The sequence below is a fragment of the Sus scrofa genome, chromosome 15 (genome assembly GCF_054392235.1).
Source record: "Sus scrofa isolate SSC_HxYL_T2T_F1_AM1 chromosome 15, Sscrofa_HxYL_maternal_Yorkshire_Landrace_v2.0, whole genome shotgun sequence".
Classification (NCBI taxonomy): Eukaryota; Metazoa; Chordata; class Mammalia; order Artiodactyla; family Suidae; genus Sus; species Sus scrofa.
The window spans coordinates 80598145-80623662 of NC_139397.1; the positions used below are offsets into that span (position 1 = coordinate 80598145).

The 25518-nt window shown below is 34.2% G+C and overlaps 2 protein-coding genes and 1 long non-coding RNA gene across 3 annotated transcripts in view; 2 read left to right on the forward strand and 1 right to left on the reverse strand.

The window, feature by feature from the left end:
* Positions 1-25518, forward strand: part of LOC146395936 (uncharacterized) — a 1175949-nt gene that overhangs the window by 968450 nt on the left and 181981 nt on the right. The gene's annotated exons all lie outside the window — the stretch shown is intronic.
* DAPL1 (death associated protein like 1) overlaps positions 1-25518 on the forward strand; it is a 933549-nt gene that overhangs the window by 552374 nt on the left and 355657 nt on the right. The gene's annotated exons all lie outside the window — the stretch shown is intronic.
* Positions 1-25518, reverse strand: part of BAZ2B (bromodomain adjacent to zinc finger domain 2B) — a 394559-nt gene that overhangs the window by 93175 nt on the left and 275866 nt on the right. Inside the window, 8 exon segments of the mRNA NM_001445102.1 lie at positions 4683-4784; positions 5055-5163; positions 5967-6027; positions 9040-9646; positions 16703-17098; positions 17674-17874; positions 22249-22442; positions 23364-23528. Of these exon segments, the coding sequence (NP_001432031.1) occupies positions 4683-4784; positions 5055-5163; positions 5967-6027; positions 9040-9646; positions 16703-17098; positions 17674-17874; positions 22249-22442; positions 23364-23528 (1835 nt within the window).

Here is a 25518-nt window from a genome sequence, read left to right on the forward strand (position 1 = left end):
GCTAACTATGCTTTCCAGTTAACTCACAGTAGGTTACCCTCAAAGAGGTAGAACTATCAAATATCTCCTTTGCTCTCCACTTGTATTCATACAGCTGGATTCCTGGTACAGCCCCTTGCCTAGCCATCAAAAATCCTACCTGGTAGATTAGTGACATAAATTTCCAGAGTTTTAGATTTCTGGTACTGATCTTTCATGTTCTCAGTGTCCATATGTGCCCACAGCTATGTTGCATTAGGTGTGACAGTTAACAGCAGAGTTGAATTAGAACCCTGGTTGTTGACTCCCAATCTTTTGTTCTCTACTTATTTGAAATAATCACCAGCACTACAATCTTGCCAGAGACTGTGGGTTGCCTGCTTTATTGTGAAGTTTCCCCTTACTCCTTGTAAATGAACCCCTGATTTTAGCTGGTCAGCACTGTGCTTAGTGTTTTATCTTCCCCAGACAATAAGCTTCTCTAAACCAGTGATCATAACTTCTCCTCTTTTGTACTTTTCAGATTCTCTATGAACATTAGTTTTTCCTCAAAGGCAGGCTTTCAAGTAGGTTTCTGTAGTAAAATGTGTTCACAATTTTCTTTATGGAAAATGCCTTTAGGGAAAATTTATTTGGGAATACATTAAGTAATACATTAAATACATTAAGTATTTGCTACAAATATGAACTGATTACATGACTAGGAAAAAAGGGCTCTTTTCAGTAAGAATTATATATAATTTCCTTTTCCCATGGCATTATGCCATGAAAAAGAAAAAAATATTTGAAAAAATACATCTCAAATAGAGAAAGCAACATTTTTTTATAAGCCACTTTTAACTCATTCTTTCTTTGCATCTTTCCTTGTCTTTGATTTTTTTGGCCTGAATACAGCAGACATTCATTAACTTTTGCTTGTGATCTTCTTGGTTGAAAAAAATAAACCCAATTGTTATATTTATACTCAAATGTTTTGTTTTCTATTCACAAAAATTGCTTTCCAAGGTAGATTATCATATATTTCAAAATAATCTTTGTCATTAACAATTTATTTTGAAGCCTTCAGATATTCCTAATAAAAGTGTGACTACTTCACCTTTTTACCTAAGTATCATATTTAAGTAAATAAAAATTAGTCCATTTTATATTTATAAAAATCTGCCTAGTTCAACCTTACTTTCCATTATTCTAACACTTGAAAACAAAATAAAATGAAAACAATGATAAGTATTAGGTTCAACCAGTTCTTTATAATGGTGATAAAGAAGTCTGTAAGAATATTTAACTTATAGTCTTGTCAAAGGGGTTTCACTAGCTAAAAACAGTTAAAAGAATTTCATTATGAAGGTAGCCAGCCAGTGATTATAAGGAGTGTTATGGTTCATTTTATTCCATGAAATCTACCATCCCTAAAATCATGATTTTTTATAGAAGTTGGCAGGAGGTATTTGATAACTAAGGACCAGCAAATATTGACAAGTAACTGATTTTATAAAACTTACCACATTTGTAGATTGAAATAAACAAAACTGATAATGAATAAAGGTTCCCCTACCCCCAGTTTCTTGTATTAACCTTATCTTATTTAAGAGCTTCTCTTTTTAATTTTTTAAAGGTAATTATTTTGACCTTTATTTAATGACAAACTTACCAAATTTCAATAAATATGAGCTCTCACACCTCTCATCATACTGTAGTAAACATAAAATTACTCAATACTTTAATACATGTTTGCTGTTAGACATATATGTATAATCACTGTCTTAAGCTAAGAAATATCTTGAGCCAAAATGATTAACTCATATAAAATAACCATGGCTCTCTACTGAAAATATCATCATCTCTTAAATTTCATTTGTAAAATATAGAGCATTAGAATACTGTTGCAATTTTTTGAAAAACCCTGAACAAAATTAGAACTTAATAGAACTAATATTGAAGGGGGGGAGTTGTGAGTTTTAAGAGAAACAAAGAAAATATGATGGAGAAAATATAGTTTCCAGTGCAAATGTTTTATTAGGAGGGTGATTAAGAATACTAATGAATCTATAAATACAGCATTTCACTTGCTATCAAACAAATAAATATATGAAGCTTGGGAAACTAGCAGAAATATTTAAAATCATTATGCACAATCTCTATGCATCTGGAAAATTGAATGCTTAGCTTTATTAGCTTACAGGGTCTAGATGTATTTATTTTTAAATAGGAAATTGTTTTTCATATTATATATGTAATACAAGTAGATTTTAACTATTATGAGACATACAAGAACATTGGGGGGAAAAGATCCACTGTACCACCAATCATTACATCCATTATTAAAATTCTGGCATATTTCCTTCTAGCCTTCCAATATGCATAGTTTTGTTTTTCAATATACATACAACCATCATACCATTTATACAATTTTATAAAGGCAGACATATTGTAAACACATACAGATGATCACTGCTTGGTAAGAGTGTCTTGGTCCCAAATTATATTTTTTTATATCTTCTACAAAATTTTGGTCAAAGTATTACGTATTATTGTTAATCTAACAAAAATATGTAACCTTTGTTCATTTTCATAGAAAATAATTATATAATTATACACATTTTTTAATTAACACACACTTATACATATTGATCATACAATGTAAAAAAAGTATATGGTTTTTCAAATATATGCATCTCGAATTAATTAACTAAACATTTTTTGATTACTTACCTTTAATCGTTGTTCTCTAAAAGTATCCTGAAAGGAATCCAACTTACTATTTTTTTTTAACTGAGAGAAGTTCTCTAGAAATTGCTAATATTTTCCCTTAGCAGTCTGATGAAATGCTGGCAGCTTAACATATTCTGGACTTAGTAGTTCACCACACTTCCTTGGCTGGAATTGATCTCTCAACAAGACAATATGCTTTGGAAAACACTGATTATGTTTAATAAAAAGTGAATGGATGTCAAAGAACATTCTGCTCTGCCTAATGAGGCTTTATAGATTAAGCCTAATTATCACTGATACAAAACTAAAAATCCTTTATGTATTGGATAGTAATTAGCTTTCCTCACAGAATAAAATCCTATTGACCTTAAAAACATAAAGATATCTTTGGCATATTTAATTAAGATAAGTATGGATTTGATAACATGAACAAAAAGATTAAAAAATGAGAATTTTAAAATACATTTACTATTGCCTTCTAATACGTTTTATAACTAAAAAACTGATCTAGTGTATGTGGAGCGTGTAAAATATCACTGAAATTCTGAGAATCTCTTTGGTGACAAATTTAGTCTAAGTTAAACTACCTTTAAGTTTATGAAAGAAAATTTTTTAAAAATCCTAGAATCTATTTCCATGATTAAGTTAAACCTCAAATGAATATATTCTGGCATTTTAGAATTACTAGTAAAGAAACAAGTGGATGTGGCCATAACTTGTTCCATAAAAAGTCATGGACAACAATGGGAAATAAGTTAATGATGAATACAAAATAACACTTGTCAGAAAAATAAGGTTCAGTTATGTCTCTGCCTGGTTGAGGTTGTGTGATCTTGGAAAACTGCCTTAATCTTTGAGCTCTTAAAATGAATCTCTTACAGAATTAGGAGGGCTTTTCTACTTCTATAACTATAAAATTAAAGGTAGGATTGTGTGGAAAAGCCTGCCTATTCACAAGAGAAAATATTAATTGCCAGAAAAATTATTTCTGTGCATTATAATGGGTAAATGATAGAAAGGTTCAATCAAAAAAGAAAATACCAACTTCGGTTGGCTAAGCATTTTAAACTTTTGCAACATTCTCATGCCTGTGATCTCATTTTAACCTCACCATGAGCCTATAAGGCAGAAATAAAATTATGACTGTCTCCATTCTGCAGATAAAGAAACTGAAAAAAAAGGGGCCTGATTTTGTTGTTTGAAATCACAAAACTATTTCATGGATTAACAAGAATCTAGGTCTCTTCACTCCACAACTAGGTCCTTTTTAATGGAGCTAATAAAATAAGCATATGCAGCTGAATCTAAGTAAGAAAAAAAAGGCAAAACATCAAAGGAAACATAGGAAATGAGGTTTGTGGTGAGTTCTCTGCGATGCTTGGTGAGATTATGTACTTAACCTCAAGCTCAGAGGGAATTGTGGTGATATTTTCAGAAATATGTATAATTATTTAGAAATTCAAATTCTTGCAAAAAGCAGAAATTCCATCACCTAATATTATGGAATTTCCCCTACCCCCATCAAAAAATTATCAAGCCTGTGACAATGGATCATGTGTTATGACATGATCAAATACATAAGATTCTTCCAAAAACTAAGGCATATTTATTCTCTCTTGGACTGCCGTGTAACAACAGGTTTTCTCCTACTCAAATTAATTTTTTAAAAAGTGTTTACCTTTCAGGGATCTAATGTTTTCCTATATTTATCATGAACATATAGATACTTTTACACCTGTATAAACTATAAAATTAATGACAGAATTAATAAATAGGAAAAAATTTACTTAAGAAATTTGAAAATAATGTCAGAGCTTCTTGTTACTAAAACAGTAAATTGAGGCCTTGTGAGTGTTTACCACAGAGTTATATGTATAGCTATATGAATTAACTAACAAAAGGCAATGCTCTAGAGTGCAGTGAAATTTACTTCATTTAGGTTATGGTACTACTTTTTGGTTTAAAGACTGTACTTTTTAAAAAGTGGATACCTGCGGTCCATCTCTGGCTTCATAGAAGTCACCCACTCTTATTTTTGCACTGAAGCTGAAATTGTCCCTTGAGATATCCATTATTCCATTTCTGCTGAGATACTGAAAAAATCACATATTTTTCCACTTCAGGTTTTAATAATTACAACCCAGCCTTGATGTATAGCTAGCTTCAGGACACTATTGTTTTGCATATTCTATCAAGGGGCTATGGATTTATAGGAGATCAGTTTAGGTTAAGTATATTCATTAGTCCCATACAAAAGAATATTTTTTATCAAGGTACTTTATCTGAGAAAGGAGTGTACTTTTTTTCTTCATACGCATGCTTAATAGACACCAAATGTATATTATTTGGTGAAAAGTATGTACCTTTATTACTTCAGGGTACTGCCTAAGTTTCTTTCCACATGGAGCATAATATGCTACTTCTCCTTGAAGGCGACCTCCAAAGTTTCTTATTCTTGTCTCTCTTTGCCAGCTATACATAATAGAAATAAAGGTTGTAACATACTTAATTTTAAGAAAGTTCTTCAAAATAAAAAAAATTTAAGAACACAAGCGCTTTAGAAAACATGAAAAAATACAAAGAAAAACATAAACAACCAATCATACAACTCAGATACATTTACTCTGAAAATAACAGATTTGTTGCTAAGCAATTCAACTGAAAATTAATCAAAGACTCAATTTACAAATATTAAACTCCATTAAATCTCTAAGAAATCACGCTGACATTACTTCGGGGATTTGGACATGTTCAGTAACATGTAACAATGTGTACTGATTTTTTACATCTGAAAAGATTTAAAGTAAACCTGGCTGTCTGCTCTTTAAGGATCATGTACTTCCAGCATGGAAATTTTCTATTTCTATTCAACCATTTTAGCCAAAAAACTCTGCTTAAGTCCCTTGGTTTTGCCCACAGTGGCTTTCACTATCCTTCAAATCTATCTTCATAAAAACCTCTGAGACACTTAACGGTGTCCCTGCCCTTTGCTGAATGATTTGCTCTTGCAAGTTTTTCATTCTTATTCCAAACTGAAATAAAGAATTGGCTATATGGTCCCATCCCAGCTCTGTCATACCTAAACCCAGTAGTTAGTCTTAATTTCAGTTTTCTGATATATTAACCTGATACATCAGCTTTGCTCTTCTACCCTAATAAATAATGCTATATATTCACCTATTTTATTAACAGTGGAGAATGAGAAATCAAACATGCATAAATAAATTGGAGGGGAAAGCATAAAGAAAAATAAAGATAAAGCTTATTTTGCATACCCATACTCCAAAGGAATACGCAGTTCACGTTCATCTGTTACTCTTCTTCTTTTGGAAGTGCCTTTAAGAAAATTTAACCAGTTAACACAAAAAAATTAGTTTATACAAATGACAATTTTTGATAGTTTTGAAATTTTTCATTAAATAATATATTCTAATGACTTGAATTAGTGTATTGCTGCAACTTGTACATGACTTTTAGATTCTTTTCAACAAAACACACTGTAGATAGCAGAAGGTTTTTTTTTCCTTTGATCTGTATGACAGAATAACTAGTATTTCTCTCTAATGAAAAGACAATGCAAGGTAAAGATATATAGCTTTCCTCTTTGTTACTAAAGAAATGGCTAAAGAAGTGGGAGGGAAATAGCAGATAGAAGTTTCAAAAAACTGTGTATAGTTGTTTTCTTTAAATATGAGTTTTAAGATCTGAAAAATTTCAATAGCTGGATCACACATTTAAATATAACTTCTATGTCCATATAAATCTATAGTCAAAAACAGTTTTAATTAATCTAAAGTACAAATAGGATGGTGACTATGCGGAAACATTTTCGTAGACAATTTTCAAGTTTCACTAATACAAATGCACACATATTATATTAGGATATCACATTGGCTTGTGGCAAATGAAAACAAAACTAGAAATTTCCAAGAAAAAAGTGAAGTAAAACAGTACAATATTTTACTATACACATAAATATTTTCTTAGCTATCAAATGAGAATAGAGATTAACTTGGGAGCATTAATGTAAACTTTTAAATGAAGACTTCTAAAAGGTCAAATAGGAAAAAAAGATATGGCATGTTAATGGAATAATAATGCTACTCACTAATACAAATGTCATTGGCTGTGTGTTGGGCAGATATGCAATTGTATCTTTAGTAACCAAGTGAGCTCATTCTTATAAATAACAGAAAAGTCCAACAGTCAAATTCTAAATTCTAGAAGCATAAGCTAAACACAAAAGCAGAAAAGGTTTCAAACTCAAGAGCTGCCATCAATCAGGTTCTTAAATTGGAAGCACAGAGAATAAAAATGGTAATGGGACATATCTTTGAAAACACATGCTGACCTTTCTTAGCCAACCTAAAATCTAGCACTTGATTGCAATGAGGTCATCCCCAGAACACTGTATAAAGAAGAATTCTTGTTATGGTTTGACTTCTACTTTACAATAATAAAAATAAAGTGTAGGTACCAGAGTGTGGACTTGAAGTAAGTGTGGAAGAAGGTGTGCCAAGAAAAGCAGGTGACTGGGATTCAGAACATAAGGCAGCAGGAGCAGAGCCTGGGGCTTTTGCTATGTGGAGGTTACGAGGTGTTGAGTGAGCTGTGAGACTGATGGAAGGGCTTTTGACAGAGGAAGTTGTTTTATTCAGTTTCATTGAAGTTTTCTCTCCTTCAGTATCACTATCTGATTCATCTTGGTCTTTATCATCATCATCATCTTCTTCTGATCCTTCTGTATCTGATTCTGAATTACTATCTGATTCTGGGAAGTAAAAGAAGCATTTGTATATTATAACTAGATAATCACCAACAGTTTGCAGTTTGTATCTAAATGGAATCGTTCAGGAAATCAGAACCTGTGATTGTGAACTCAAATGGGCAACTTTTCTGAAGAGTAAATGTAAAAAGTAGTATCTTAAAAGCTATTTGAGTACAATGTATGCAGGCCATAAATCCTCAAAATTCTTCATCAAAAGTAACTGTTTTACTCAAATCATAAAACTTGAATCATAAAACAGTTCTTCCCACACGATACTATTCACATGATGAGTTTCTGCTCACTTTTAATTTAATAATGAAAGTAGAGCATAGAGGAAATAGAATTGATTATTTCAATTAATAGATTCCAATAGCTTAAGAAGTATACTCGGTTCACTTTGAGGAGGAGAATTCAGGAACTACCATTATCCTTTTTTCTGGACTTTGACATAAAACAATTTACTTGGGGAGGTGCTTATTAGCTTTGGGGAGTGCAGTTATCCTATTTAGATGTAAGGTTTTATCAAGCTTCTCAGGCTTCGCAAAAGATTAGGATTACAGAAATAACTTTGGGGATAGTTTAACAATTTAATAGTTTAAGTTTGTGCTAACACCAGTATGTAAAATGTATTCCTGGATTAAATTTGATAACATAGGACTTATACTTGCACTGCATCTTAATAGTTCCCAGAACAACAGCTTTTGTGGAATTGTCTTTGGTGCAGGATTAGCTGCTTATATTGAAGTTCATTATAAAAATTATCTTTGAAAGTCATTAATATTGATATTATATATTATGCAAAATTATGTTTATGGGAATCCTAGGAAGAAATATTATCAGAAAAAGTTGTTCTTACCCTAAGCATGTAGGTTGTTTTTACCCTATATATTTTTTAACTTGTGTAACTGAGCATACTTTTCTATTCATGTTGGCAGATAGAAAATTTACAACTGGATTTGTGGCTGCCCAGAAACAAAGTAAAAAGTTTTATAAAATTTCATCTTTGTATTTAAATTTTAAGCTATTTTATGTTTTTAGTCTCCTGTGGAATAAGAAGGAAAGCTAGAAGGAAGAGAAAAAAGAAATTTAAAAAACTGGCAAGTGAATCAAAATAAAATCAAGGAGTACTCTATATGTTATTAAATAAATTGTGTTGCTAATAACTATTCATGAGATTTAGGCTTTTGGTATTTTCTAAATGACTGTAACTATAATTTTACCTTTGTTAAAAATATCTAGCAACACAATTTACCAAGCAGCAGAAGAGATGAAAAAGAAAGGACAAATGAGTGGTCATGAATTAAATGAAAATTAAGCAAGTTCATGAATTTCTTAATTCATGAATCATTTATATTTACTTTAAGTGATTATTTAATATTAAATGAATAATAAAGCTGAGAATTTAGAATTTCTAATTTCATTTGTTCCTGTATCTCACCACTCATTATAGAAAGGCTCACAGCTGTGTGAAACACAGTGAATGACAATGATTTTAAGCCTGTGAATTAAGAACCTCTTTAAAATGTTCTGGTTCACACAGCATTCAGGGAAATACTTTAAACTTAATAACAGGAAATAACCTGATTGGCTGTCATCAGATTCATCATCTTCATCATCTTCCTCATCCTCTTCTTCATCATCTTCCTCTTCATCCTCATTTGAATCTTCAGAATCTTTACTACTAGGAATGTCTGAATCTGTCCCTCTAAATTGTTCTACTAAAGATTTTGCAGGATGAGAGTGATGCTGTGTTTTTACTATGTTTATATTATTGTTAACTGCTTTCTCCTTCCCTTGACTATGTGGTACAGGAGAAGCAGAGGGTATTACAGTGGTCTGATTGCCGGGGGTTCTTCTCCCACTTGTACTAAGATTTACAGGTGAGGAAAAAGGGGTGCCACCTGCAGTGGCAATGTTTTCATTAATCTTAGTCTGCATTTTAGTTTTGGTAGTAAGTGCCAGAGGAGCTTCTTGAATGACACTTTGAATAACTCCATTTGGTTGATGATTACCTAAAAGTGCATTTGTCAAGAATGGATTAGGGTGGTTGTTTTCTAATGTTTGTTTTGGATGTGCTGGTGAACTAGAGGTTGCTTTTGGATTTGACAAAGCTGCAATAACCTTCTTCAGGCTCTTAGATGACTCCTGTTTCTTTAACTGAGCTGGGAATGTCTGTTTATATTGTTCCTGTTGAAACATAAGTTAAAAAACAAAAGAACAATGTATTGTAAAAACAAGGATTACTTCTATTTGCCTTCAGTATCTGACAACAGCTACTCATTTACAAATTTAATCATGATATACAAGTGCTATAAAAGTAGTACTGCGATGACTAGTTGGTTTCTGAAACTTGGCTACACATAATACATTTAAAAATTCAATTAATCTTTCCTCCTCAAAATATGTTTGACTGCTCCCTTACTACTACTGCTCCCATTCTTCTCAATAACCCAAAAAGGAAACCCTAAAAATATCTTTTACTTTTCTTGTTTCCAAGTCAACCATATTACCATGTCTTTTGGATTCTTTCATTTAAATATTGCTCAAATTTAAGTCGTATTATCATTTCTTCCCATCCAACTCCCAATACATGCTATATGCCAATGACAACTTTCTCTTTATATAAGCAATATTTTATTATATTAGCTCTTTGGTCAAAAGCTTTAGTGCCTTTTCCCTCACTGCCAACTTTATAACCCTGAATACTTAAATCTGATATTCAATTACTTTTCAAGTAGGCACTAACCAAACTACTTTGCTATGCCCTATGCACGCCATTCTTTTCACCAACTCCACATTTTCCTACAACCAACGATTTTTTTTTTTTTTTTCTTTTTAGGGCCGCACCTGCAGCACATCAAAGTTCCCAGGCTAGGGATTGAATTGAAACTATAGCTGCTGTCCTATACCACATCCACAGCAACGTGGGATCTAAGCCACATCTGCAAGCTACACCACAGCTCATGGCAACGCTAGATCCCCAAGCCACTGAGCCAGGCCAGGGATGGAACCTGCAAGCTCATGGTTCCTAGTCGGATTCGTTTCCACTGAGCCACAAGGAGAACTCGACCACAAGCATTTTCTTTGCATGAAATGTCTTCCTCCAAAAGTTTCAAGCTGATGAAATCCTCCTGTTCATTATTTAAAATCCAACCCAACAGTGTTTTTCTTTGTTCCTCCCAATACATTATTTTTTTTTCTACTGTACAGCATAGTAACCCAGTAACCCAGTAAGCCAAACACTCTCTGACATAAACACTCTCTGACATAAACCCAGTAAGCCAAACACTCTCTGACATAAACTCTCAGATCCACCTCTTAGAGTATTGACAATAAAAACAAAAATAAACAAATGGGACCTAATCAAACTTCAAAGTTTCTGCACAGAAAAGGAAACCCTAACCAAAACAAAAAGACAACCCACAGAATAGGAGAAAATCTTTGCAAGTGAATCAACTGACAAGGGATTAAGCTCCAAAATTTATAAACAACTTCTGCAGCTCCATACCAAAAAAACAAACAACCCCATCAAAACATGGGCAGAAGATCTAAACAGACAATTCTCCAAAGAAGACATATGGATGGCCAAAAAGCACATGAAAAGATGTTCAACATCACTCATTATTAGAGAAATGCAAATCAAAACCACTATGAGGTACCACCTTACACCAGCCAGAATGGCCATCATCCAAAAGTCTACAAACAACAAGTGCTGGAGAGGGTGTGGAAAAAAAGAAACCCTAGTACACTGTTGGTGGGATTGTAAATTGGTGCAACCACTGTGGAAAACACTATGGAGATGGCTCAGACAACTAAGAATAGAACTACCATTTGATCCAGCAATCCCACTCCTGGGCATCTATCCAGAGAAAACCACGACTCGCAAAGACACATATACTCCGATGTTCAATGCAGCACTATTTTCAATAGCCACGACATGGAAACAACCTAAATGTCCATCGACAGAGGAGTGGATCAAGAAGATGTGGTACATATACACAATGGAATATTACTCAGCCATTAAAAAGAACGCAATACCAGCATTTTTTGCAACATGGATGGACCTAGAAACTATCATGCTAAGTGAAGTCAGCCATACAATGAGACACCAACATCGAATGCTTTCACTGACATGTGGACTCTGAAAAAAGTACAGATTGAACTCTGCAGAACAGATGCTGACTCACAGACATTGAAAAACTTATGGTCTCCAGAGGAGACAGTTTGGGGGGTGAGGGGATATGCTTGGTTTATGGGATGGAAATTCTGGGAAACTGGATTGTTATGATCATTATACAACTACATATGTGATAAATTCATTTGAGTAATAAAAAAATTAATTAAATAAAATTAACTCACTTTAGAGATGAAAAAAAAAAAAATCCAAACCAAGAAGCTTTCTGTGTTTGTTCCAACCAAAAGCACTCATTGCTTCTATCCTTTGAGCTCCTTCATACCCCCTTGTATTCTAGCCTATAGTACCTAGAGAAATCATGATTTGAAGTAGGTGGGAAGCCTGAATCAACATACTATGGCATCTACTTTTGAGTGCCTTCAGCATATTAGCTTTGGAAAGAGTTTAAAAAAACAGCTTAGAAAAATTACACTTTTCTTGGAAAAAATCAATTTGTAAATCATTAAGTCATAAAGTTTACACCTGTAAATAAGAAACAAAAAATTATTGGGCTATCAGAATATTCATGAAAAGAATAAAATCATATGAATTTTATTAAATTTGTATGATTAAAATATTAACAAAACAAACTGAAGTAAAATGACTAAAATATTTTAAATTAAGAGAAACAGTTGAATTACAAAAGGTAAAATTCTATAACGAAAATGGCTGCTTTGAAGTCATCAGTATTACTGTCAGCATTGGACCCGGGCTCTTTAACACTCAGAGACTTTTGGTGAGTTATTTCACATGTATAAATGCAGATAGAATGCCACATAGAATGACTTATTAAATATTAAAGCACCAGTACTTGTAAGCATAAAGCAATTCCTATATAAACTTTTTTTCTTATTTATCATCTTTGCTGTATTTGTTTAGAAAATTAATTTAATTCTTTGTGAACAAAGACTGTCACATAATATTCACACCTAAGGCAATGTCTCACAAGGAGAAAGTGCTTAATTAGTATTTATTCAGTGAACAAAATATGGAATATTATACTAAATAAATGTGTTTACTTTCAAAAATAATTTTAGCAAAATTCTTACATAAAATACTTTAATTTTACTTAATATATATACATAAATGCATATTAAATATGATTATTGCATATTATATATTATATAAGATATATAATTTACTTATACTTCATATTTATATGTATACTGATTTAAATTTTCAGTGGAAAAACTTAGTGTATTTTCATTTCTTAGAACAAAATTATGTTAGATAATCATTTTGTGTTTTTTTTTAATAGGAAGTAAAATTTTCTTCCAAATATATAGAATCAAAACAGTCATGAAAACAAAAACTATACCTTTAATTCTATATTTTATATTTTAACCTTCTGAAATTGCTTCTCATTCAATAACTCTGAAGAGTTGCTTTTTTAATTTTGACATCTGAAGGTTTACAAAAATAACCAAAGATCATTGTATTTTATCCCAAGACTAGTATCAGTTACTCTTTTTCAGCAAACATGCTATCCTTTCTGATATTAGGGGTGGTATATAAAAAGAGGAGGGGAGAAAATAGAAACCTGAATAGTAGTCAATGTCTTACTACTTTAAGATATTCACTTTGGTAATAACAGGAGTTTGGAAAGAGAGGTTTGAAGCTTTGTCCTATCTCCAAGCTCTTGTTCCCCTAGCCCTTACCTGAGTCTCTACATACCACTAATAAATCCTCTGGGCAAAACTGGTCTATACATACAATTAATGTATATTGGCTTTAATTAAATGTCTAAAGTGTAAGGGTATGAAAGGATCTAATGATTAAATAATACTCGAGAAAATCATAGACTAGTGTGGCAGGTAGATACGTAATAAGAAGCATGAAACAATTGGGACTAACATTAAAATGAAGCAAAATTCTGTGTCAGACTATCATATAAAGAAAGACAAAGACAAATACCATATGATATCACTTATAACTGGAATCTAATATCTAGAACATCTCCTCAGAAAAGAAATCATGGACTTGGAGAAGAGACTTGTGGCTGCCTGAAGGGAGGGGGAGGGAGTGGGAGGGATCGGGAGCTTGGGCTTATCAGATACAACTTAGAATAGATTTACAAGGAGATCCTGCTGAATAGCATTGAGAACTTTGTCTAGATACTCATGTTGCAACAGAACAAAGGGTGGGGGGAAAAATGTAATTGTAATGTATACATGTAAGGATAACCTGACCCCCTTGTTGTACAGTGGGAAAATAAAAAAATTATAAAAAAAAAGAAAGAAAGCTGATATAAGAGATGTATTTATAAGATACCCTTTAACTCAATACTAGATACCAATAAAAAAAAGGTAGATTAAAATAATTTAGGGTTGAGTCTAATGTAAATGTCCATTCACAGAAAATATTTCCCATTAGCTACCATTATCATTTCAGAAACACCAAATTATTCCATCTTAATTATGGGCTTTGAAGTAAAAATGACCCTGGTTTAAAATCCATCTGCTCTTAACTTGTTATGTGATCTTGAAAAGTGACTTAACCAGAAAGAGAAAGGCAAATATCGTATGATATTACTTATATGTGGAATCTAAAATATGGCACAAATGAACATATCTACAGAAAAGAAACAGACTCATGGACATGGAGAACAGACCTGTGGTTGCCAAGGGGGAGGGAATGGGGTGGTTTGGGAGTTTGGGGTTAGTAGATGCAAACTATTGCATTTGGAGTGGATAAGCAATGAGGTCCTGCTGTATATAGTACAGGGAACTATATCCAATCACATGTGATGGAACACGATGTTAGATAATATGAGAAAAAGAATGTATATCTATGTATAACTGGGTCCCTTTGCTGTATAGCAGAAATTGACAGAATATTGCAAATCAACTATAATAAAAAAATAAAAAAATAAAAAAAGTGACTTGATCTCTCTCAGCCTTAGTTTCTTTACCTCACACAATTTTGTAAAGATTATATAAGATCATATATGTAGAAAGCCTAGCCTGGCTATATTTATTAAGGGTTTAATAAATGATTTTCTAACAGGCAATCCTATGAAAATCTTTCAATAAGAATTTAAGAAAAAAGCTTTTCAACTTAGCTTTGAAAAAGAAACCTTTCATAATGAAGTAACTCTTGATATGGTGCTATTAATTCATGATAAAGTGGAATATATATTAATGAAAAATTAAAATAACCCAAACAATATAAGCTTAATTTACTCATGGAGAGGCAAAAATGTGACACTAATAACAATAACTCCTTATAACTGACCAGTGCATTACAAGGTGTCATATGCATGTTATTATATTACCACCAGTCATTCCATTTAGATCAATAGTTTTCAAATCTGGCTGAACATCTGAATCACATGGGAGGTGTTTTAGACATGCAATACCTAAGTCACAATACAAAAAAATCCTGATTTAAAATTGTTCTGAGGTGGTTATTTCTTTTTTTTAATATTTTCCAGGTGATTCCAATATACACTCAGGCTAAATCTATTCATTTAGATTCTCAATAGAGTCTGATTTGTTCAAGTCATTTTTCTTTGACCCTGTTCTTAAATTCTTCACAGCAAAATAAGACTCAAGGGACAAGGACACTGTGACTTTTTTGAGAAAGAAAAGCAGCTTTATCATAGTGATTACAAAAAAGGACTATAGGAGTTCCTGCTGTGGTACAATGGGATTAGTGGCGTCTCTGCAGCCCCAGGATGCAGGTTTGATCCCCAGCCTGGCCCAGTGGATTAAAAGATCTGGTATTGCCGCAGCTCCAACTCAGGTCTGATCCCGACCCAGGAATTCCATATGCTACAGGGCAGCCAAAAAAGAAAAAAAAAAAAAGGACCGTAGCATCACACTGCCTAGGTTTGAATTCTAGCTCCAGCATTAACAAGCAGTACGATCTTGGGAGAATTATTTAAGTCCTATGAATCTTAATTTGGTCATCTATCAACAGGCATAATAATATTAGTGGCACTTATTGATGTTAGTATTCAATGAGTAAATGATGTTCAACACTAAATGAATGGTTGGCAACACAGTATGTTTTCTGTAAGTCTTTTTCATTGATTAGAATGCCTAATGATGATTTCTATAACTAAAAGTCAGGATACTGTGTTAAATATAATATTTTTTCTCTAGTCTGGGTAAATTCTAGAATAAAAAGCACTGGTCATTTAATTAGTAGAATTCTTCTGGACATATGAGTGTAGTTGACATAGTAATATAAAATTAATGTCAAGAAATAAGAATGAAACAAATTCTCTGAGGAGTGGTTCTGGCATTTGTATAAGTTACACAAAATATTTTGTATTTTGTATAATCACTAAAAATGGTAGAGGAAAATGATTTTTATAAAGGATTTTTATATTTAAAATTGATAAATCACAGGAAAATAGAAGTAAATTACTTAAGAGCCGATTTCTTTTCTTTCTTTTTTTTTTTTAAATATATACTCGGAGTTCCTGTCGTGGCGCAGCGGTTAACGAATCTGACTGGGAACCATGAGGTTGCGGGTTCAATCCCTGCCCCTGCTCAGTAGGTTAACGATCCGGCGTTGCCGTGAGCTGTGGTGTAGGTTGCAGATGTGGCTCGGATCCTGCGTTGCTGTGGCTCTGGCGTAGGCCAGTGGCTACAGCTCCGATTCGACCCCTAGCCTGGGAACCTCCATATGCCACGGGAGTGGCTCCAAAAAATAGCAAAAAGACAAAAAAAAATATGTATATATATGTATATATATACTGGAGTTCCCATCATGGCTCAGCAGTTAACAAACCCAACTGGTATCCATGAGGACGCCATTCAATCCCTGGCCTTGCTCAGTGGCTTAAGAATCTGGCATTGCTGTGAGCTGTGGTGTAGGTCACAGACGTGGCTCAGATCTTGTGTTGCTGTGGCTGTGGTGTAGGCTGGCAGCTACGGCTCCAATTCAACCCCTAACCTGGGAACCTCTATATGCCTTGGGTGGAGCCATAAAAAGACAAAAGACAAAAAAATTTAAAAAAAAACAAAGAGTAGAATTTAGTTTAAGCTTACATATTGTAAGACTATATAAAAGCTCTTTTCCCAATAATAAAATTCTTCTATAAATAATTTTTAACTTACCCGTTTGGATCTCAATTCACTGGTCAAAGGACTAGATTCTTCAGAGGTATTTTTATTCCCTGCTTTAAGTACATCAGGAGAAGGAACTATGAGTTTCATGTAAGACTCTTTTTTGGCTTGATTTACTAAAGATAAAGGTTTCACATTGGACACCAATCCCGTAGACTGTATTACACTTGTGTGTTTGTTCACAGATTCCTCCTTTGCCTGAGAGCTTTGGAAAATAAATGGAAGCTGCTGTGACAAAACCTGAGGCTGCTTCTGCTGGGATTGGAATGATGAGTGAGTCTGGGGTTCAGACACAAGAGGTAATGGCTGGTGTATTCTTTTTTCCTGGGCTTTTTCAGTTGCTTTCTGTCCCTCTGCTTTTGGGTCTGAAATACCATGTAATAGCACCTGCAAATACAAATTTAAAGACAACTTCTTAACATCTATTAAAACAAAGAACATCAAGCAGTAAAACATGAAGAAAAAAATGGTACTTTAAAAAAGTTCCTGGAGTTCCCGTCGTGGCTCAGTGGTTAATGAATCTGACTAGGAACCATGAGGTTGCAGGTTCGATCCCTGGCCTTGCTCAGCGGGTTAAGGATCCGGCGTTGCCATGAGCTGTGGTGCAGGTCACAGATGTGGCTCAGATCTGGCATTGCTGTGGCTGTGGCATAGGCTGGCCGCTATAGCTCTGATTTGACCCCTAGCTTGGGAACCTCCATGTGCTGCAAGTGCAGCCCTAAAAAGACAAAAGACACACACACAAAAAGCAAGATACAAAGCTCACTAAAAAAAATACACAAAATGTTCCTTTATAAATGTTTTACCATCTTCCATCTTTTCTTGTGTAAAAGGTAGAACTAAAGGAAAGGAAAAGATTAAACTTCATAAACTTTGAGAGTTAAGACAAGCCAGTTAACTCCTAAATATGAATAATGTGCAGCTACTGCCAATGAAACTATCTATCGTAGTTTATATAGTACCTGGTTGTTACTTTTATGTTGTGCTTCACTCTCTGAATCAGAATCATCATCTTCACTTTCTTCAATACTTTGATCTTCTTCTTCATCTTCCTCTAGATCGTCTGAATCACTACTACTGATGCCTTCACTTGAGGTGTCTGATGATGTACCCGAATCACTATCACTATTGCTAGAACTTTCCATAGCTTTCTTCCTTGGTTTCTGGATAAAGACAAGATTTGCAACAGGATTTTTATTTCTGGAGAAAATTCAAGTTTCCGTAAGAGGTATGCTCTTTTAATTTTTAAATGATATTTTCAATCTCAAAATGTCATGTTAGAAAAAATAGTCATATGTTTTAAGGGTAATTATTCAACAAACTGATCAAATTAACTTTTCTAATAGGAATTCTCCAGAAAAAAAGATAAGATATATTATGCACAGAATACTGAAAACACCAATATAGTGTGTATGTGTATACATAACTCACAGGACTGCCATATCTCAAGATGCACAACAGATCAGAAAGGGCAATTTACAAAGCAAAAATTCCAGTTATGATAGGGTTACATAAATTGATGTTCTACACTTAGCTTTAGTCCTTCTTTGTGCAGATAGTGAGTCAGCAGCCAAACACACCTTTCCAATTGCTGGACTACACTGACGTCTAAGATAGAGTCTTTGCCTTCAAGAAACTTCTTGAAGGCAAAAAGAGGCAAAAGGAAAAAATTCTGGTTGCAGTGATACACTACAGAGATGATTAATCTAAAAGCAAATAGTTATACATAATAAAAGTACTGCGAGGAGATAAAACAGGTAGAAAAGGGCTTAAGAGGCTGCATTAGTTAGGGTCAAGGAATTTAATTTTTTTTATACTTCCATATCAGAAAAGATAGAAAAATATGATAGAGAGCTGTTCTTTTTCTGTTTCTGGAACACTTAAGATCCTATAGAACAAAGAAAATCCGAAGATGGAAAGGGATATTCAGTCACATAAAAGGCAAGTTTTGTGTTTAAAGAACAGACAATGGTAGCAGATAAAAAGGAAAAATGATGGATGAATTACAACTATTTAACAACTAAAAAGTAATATTCTGCCAACAGGAAGACTAAAATGGAGAAATGTTAAAATAGAAGGGTAACAAATTGAGTACAATCCAAAGTTATTTAGGAACATTTCAACAGCATTTGCTGGTAGATAAAACAGAGAACAAAATACAGAAAAATCAGCGGATTACAAAAGTTACGCTGTTAACAGAAATATAGCCTTTCATGACTACTGGGCTTCGGGAAAAAGACAATAATACACCTCCATGACAGGATACCAAGTTGAAGCCATAGTTACAGACTACAAATCTATACACTTTGTGTCCTATGAAATTTGATTTAAGTCAAATAAAATATATGAGAATCATTCCTGTTATATTATGCTTGCCATGGTACTATGTTAATAGCTCCAAACTAGCAACTCTAATGCCTCCTCTGCAGACACACCTTTCAGTAAGCTAACAGTTCCATCATCCCCTGAGCTATCTCCTTCCCTCAGAAGAAAGCAGAGCATGAACTGGAATAAGGGAAATCACAAGATGAGAAAGAACAAAATAGAGATTAAAGGGAAAAGCAGTAATGTAGTAATATTAAGCCTAGCATTTATTTGGCAGAGAAACAGCTTCTTCTTTGCAAAAAAAATCTGTTATGGGCTTCTAAGCCAGACTATGAAAATCATAAGGAAACTAAACTGCAGTCATAATTTTCACTTTTAGTAGGGGCTGAGTAAGAAAAGGAATTAAGGAACTACTGTGATTTGGCAGAAAAAAAATAAATTCCTATTTCAATGTTCAACTCATCTGTGCAGTTTTGCTTTTTTTTTTTTTTTTTGTCTTTTTGTCTTTTGTTGTTGCTATGTGCAGTTTTTATTTAAAAGTAGAGAAGTCCTACACTCCTCAAGAGTATGTCTAGAGGTGTGGGTTCCAAAGCTTTAAGGTGCATAATATCCATGTGCAGAACTTGCGGCAACCAGCAGATTCTTGAGTCCCAATTCCAAGCAAGGCACCAGGATCTGCATTAACAAGCACTTACTCTGATTTTCATGCGGGTGGTCTTCACAGGGCATACTCTGCAAAGAGCTTGTGTTTTATAAGGTAACAAACTTAGTCCCCATTTAAAAAAATAAAAAAACAGTAGATGTGAGTACACGAGTCCAGGTACCAGAGAAGAGAAAAATCAGTTTCGATACCACCAATTTCATCTCCTTAGTCCCTAATAATGCATCTGCGTATGTTTGGGACTGGAAGACAATGTAGTTTTTCTGTATTCACACCATTAGGTAGTATGTCTTTTTTTCTGTCTTTTAAATGTTTAAAAAATGAGTCTACTTAGGTTCATACAAAATGTCCAAGAAAGAGTTTTAATCTCCCCTCATCCTCTAACCAATCTGGGAAAGCTTTTCAGTACCTTCTCCTTAACTTTCACTTACTTCTTTCAAGTGCAAAACAAAATATATATTCAAGGCTACTGTGTACCAGGCATAGTTACCCTAGTCTCTGAGGATACAAGGGTGTGAAAAACAGACATCAACCCTGTTTTGTGGGAACACGGAGAAGAGAGTCAACAAACAATATAATTATGTGCTTTCAGCAGTAAATACCATGACTAAAACAGCACAATTGGATAGATAGTGTGTATTGGAGTGGGGCAAAGATTTAGATGCAGTTACCAGGTAAGACCCTTCTGAGCTGAGACCTAAATGGAGACCAAGAGCCCGTCATATAAAGATAAAAGAGCCTTTTAAGACGGGGGAATCAGGAGTTCCCATTGTGGCTCAGTGGGTTTTTGAATCTGACCAGTATCCACGAGCATGCGGGTTTGATCCTTGACCTCACTCAGTGAGATAAGAATCCAGTGTTGTGGTGAGCTGTGGTGTAGGTTGCAGATCCAGCTTGGATCCCACGTTGCTGTGGCTATGACTCAACCCCAAGCCTGGGAACTTCCATGTGCCACATGGGTAGCCCTAAAAAGCAAAAAATTTAAAAAAAGAAAGAAAAGAAAAATAAATTGTAATTGGGAGTCAAGTAAATTCATGTGGATAGGTGCACTTACTAAAAATTCTGGAAATAATATGTTATTTCATGTAGCTGGAGGTATCTCAGCTTACTTGGTTGGATGAATGAAATCTGGACACAGTCCTGGCCTATATTTAATGAAGTTGAAATGTCACAGTTTCCCTGGCATGAGGTGGAAGAATAAATCCAAACGCTGAGTGACCAGAATATTGGAGTGAATTTACCACGTGCCATCTGCATGCCCACCCTGCTCCCGATACTGCCTCTATAGCAGACAAAGTCTAGTGTAGAGGTAGAAACCACAGCAACAATTTGAACAGGAAAATTTTATCATAAAGAAGTAATAACTAGTAAAAGAATATGAACTACTAAGAGGGAAAGTAACCTGCAAAGAATACTGGAATAGCAAATATAGGGAATAGCCACTTCCCACAGGGCTGAGGTAGAGAATTAAAAAAAGATAAACTTGGAAGAGGGTCTCTCTCCTCCAATTGCTCATTCACTCAAGGCTGAGCTTCAGACTCTGTTAGAAAGGACTTGGCTGTTGCTCACTGATGGCAAAGAAGTTCATTGAGGCATCACAGATCAAGGCTGATACATAGGTAACACCACCTGCAGGAGTGCCACAAAAACTTGCTGGGAACCAGCTAGCAACGGTGATGGTAAAATTAGCTAGAAAGTCAACCACTGGCATTCCAGCAAAACGTACTAACAAGCCATCTGCTGAGATGTCAGTGAAACTCACTGGACGGTATTCATTACCGTCTCCTGAACACAACTGGTAGAACTGCTGCCAGCTGATGAGGAAGCCACCTACTGGCAGCCACAGCATAAGAGCAAGAAGAAAACACTTGAATCAGGATCAAACAGAAGCCCTTTGCTCTTCCAGTGTCTCTCCAGGACCCTCTATTGATAAAGTCTAATGTTGTGCCAACTGGCAAAGAAAAGGGAGAATTCAGAGCTAAGAGGCATTAAATTGATAACCTGACAGCTGGGGTTATGATGAAATAAAATTGGCCATAAAGAGGTAACTGTGATGGTGAATAATGGGTACACAAGATCATTATGCTACTATCTCTGCCTTGTATACCTGAAATTTTCAATAATGTATTTTTGTGTGTGTCTGTTTTCCTAAAGCATGGGCTCTGAAGTCAACTTACCTGACATCGAATCCTAACCATGTGATAGCCAACTATTTCAGGGCTCTTTTCTCTCATTTGTAATAATACTTAACTCATGAGGGGTATAGGGAGGATGGAAATAGATATTACATGCAAAGCAGGAAGAGCAGAGCTTGTATTATATAAGTTCTCAATAAATCTTACCTACTATCACTATTTATATTATATACACTGGTGATGACAGTTTTAATTTTTTAAGATCCATAATATTAAAACTACCCATAATAATTAAGTATTAGTAAAAACAGGAATTGATAATTCATAAAAAGTTGTTCCATGAATTCAGGTGGTTTGACTTTTAGAATACTTATCTATAGATCTGTTATATATTTGTTCTTCAAAGGATAACTTACCTTATCTTTGATTTTTTCGGCTCTAGCATCCAAAGGCTGGGTTTTGTTTTGTTCCTGATTACCTTTTCGATTTCCTCCACCTGAGCTTATACTTTTAGTTTGTCCCACAGAACTTGAAGCAGTAGTGGATAGTACAGATGTATTGATACAGGATACAGATGATGTACTGTTTCCATTTATTGACCCATTTACACCTTGAAAATAAAAAACATAGGTGTTTATACAATAGAACATTATTCAGCCATAAAAAAGTATGAAGTAATACATGCTAAAATGTGGATGGCTCTTAAAAACATTATGTTAAAAGTGAAAGAAGCCAGATACAAAAGGTCACAAGTTATATGAATCCATCTATATGAGATATTCATAACAGGTAAATCTACAGAGAGAAAGTGCAAACTAGTGGCTGTCAGGGACTGGGAGAGGTAATAATAGGGAAAAACTGCTTAATGAGTATGAGGTTTCTTTTTGGGGTGATGAAAACATTTTGAAACTAGATAGAGGTGATTACTCTACAACACTGAATGAATTAAATTTCACTGAATTGTTCACTTTAAAATGGTTACTTTTACATTTATGTGAATTTCACTTCAATTAAAAAATGTTTAGAACGACAATTAAATGCAAGTATGCCTCCTTTCCGAGAAAACTTGCCCAATACTTAAGCGAAAAGAAAGTTAACAAACAATAAACCATCTAAAATGCTATTAAATTCACAAATGTACTCTAGCAACAATTATAAACTATGAAATACTAATGATAATTTAAGAGAAAAAGAGTACTAAAATAGCAGTATTAATTAACAATTACAGAAGAAGCAATGTATATGATAGGAGATAATGAGATATAGAGGAAAAAGAAGTGGAGTTGGGAGTTAAAAAAAACCTGGGTTCACATTACGCTCTGCAACATCAACATGCAAACAGTATTTCCTTGAGTAACTTATTTAACATTGGCTGCAAAACAAGAATGCTTCTAATCTCCTAAGTATTATAAGGACCAAGCAAGACAATGTGAAAGTATCTAGCACAGTGCTTTAACTGTTATAAAACCTGAACTCTATTGAAATAGGTATTGGAATGGCGGATTTGTAGTACTTAAGTTAATATGGATACCTTTCTCAGGACCATTTCGGTTACTTTTTCCTGAAGTCCTTGAATGGAATGAAGAATCATGATTCTGGGCTGGAGGAGCAAACAGTGGTGGAATTCCCAGTAATGGTGGAAAGAAGGTCGCCCCTGCACGCGAATGAACGTCTGCTGTTCGCCACCATTCTGCACCTCAAAGCCAAACACCAAACAAACAAGCAAAATTATTTGAATTAACTTTCTAGTTAACTTAGTAAGCTTTTTATATTTTATTCCTAAAAAATAATTTCAAGTTTCATCTTGGAATAGAATTGCTGAATTACAAATAGTTCTGATCATCTTTCTAATTATAAAACAGCTGACTAGAAATTACACACACACACACACACACACACACACACACACACACAAAAGAAGAAGAAGGGAGTTCCCGTCGTGGCTCAGTGGTTAATGAATCCGACTAGGAACCATGAGGTTGCAGGTTCGATCCCTGGCCTTGCTCAGTGGGTTGAGGATCCGGCGTTGCCGTGAGCTGTGGTGTAGGTGGCAGACGCGGCTCGGATCCCATGTTGCTGTGGCTCTGGCGTAGGCTGCTGGCTACAGCTCCGATTCAACCCCTAGCCTGGGAACCTCCATATGCCGCCAGTGCGGCCCCAGAAAAGGCAAAAAAACAAAACAACAACAGCAAAAAAGAAATTATACACTTATCCTCTCATTAAAACAGTGTACAAGGCTCTTCACTTAGCAAATACCTTGAGTTCAAGCTATGAAGAACAAAGGTAGTCTTTGGCTTTTAAAAATAAAATGGGAAACTTGGAATATTTGACTCTTTGATAACATACATATAATTTTCTCAAAAATGTTTAAGACCATTCTAATCTATTTTAAAATCTTAGAATTTAAGGTCACCACCTACAATCTATATTAAGAATTTCCTTAAATTATATATCTAGTTTTAATAAATCAGGTGGTTTAAATAATAATACAAAGACCACTGCAATCCAGCATATCTCAAATGCATTTTTGAAAGAAAACATTCTATACTGAAACAAAACAATAAAGAAATAAAAAAAATTAGTAGCCTTTTTTTTGGGGGGGATGGGGGGCTAAGAAATGAAAAGTGCTTTAAAGAAGATTTCCAAAACAAATAAGCCACATTAAAATATAAAAGACATACAAAGTTTCTCCCCTTAAAGTTAATGAAGAAAGCCTGAATTATATTTATACTTCCTCTCATAAGTTACAGATAACAACATTGTTTTATCAGTGTAAAATGCCTAAATGGTAGAAAATCATCAGATGCAATTTAGATATTCAAATGGTGGCTTTTAGTCAAAACATTTTTTAAAAGAGAGAGGCCAAATTTTATTTCATTTTATTTGTCTTTTTGCCTTTTGAGGGCTGCTCCCAAGGCATATGGAGGTTCCCAGGCTAGGGGTCAAATCAGAGCTGCAGCCACTGGCCTACACCAGAGCCACAGCAATGCGGGATCTGAGCCGCATCTGCAACCTACACCACAGCTCACGGCCGGGGATCGAACCCACAACCTCATGGTTCCTAGTCGGATTCGTTAACCACTGAGCCGCGACGGGAATGCCAAAATTTTAGAGAATACATAAATTAGGGAAGAAGGGTGAAGATTAAGAAGAGATGTGAAAATAATCCAAAGGAAATGGGATTATTTTACCCAAATAATTACCCCATCTAAAAATCTCAGAAAGAATATTTCCAATTGGCTAATTAGCTAAATTAGCAAATTAGTTATTACCTTTCAGACTAATCTTCCAAGAAATATTTTTCATGAACTGTGATAACCACAAAAGAACTACAGGAAAAACCCCAATAATACAGAATGGGAAAAATTCAATATTGTCAGCGTATTGTATTATATGATCTTTAAATCTTTTCTAGGAATATCTCTTCATTAAATAGTAGGATGTAACATGCACCTTCATCTAAAGACAAAAATCTAGCTTAAAAAAAGTGAATTGTTCATGGTAGTTGACATTCTGAAAGGTCTAAAAACAGTATAAACAGAAAACTGCAAAAGCCATTCTTCGGCACCGCAGGAAGGCACTGCTAGTGAAATGACAACAATGTATATTCAGCAGTGCCTGAATGATGGGAACTGAACCAAGAATAACTACACTAAACCATTAATCACTTATCTAATGTTTAGATG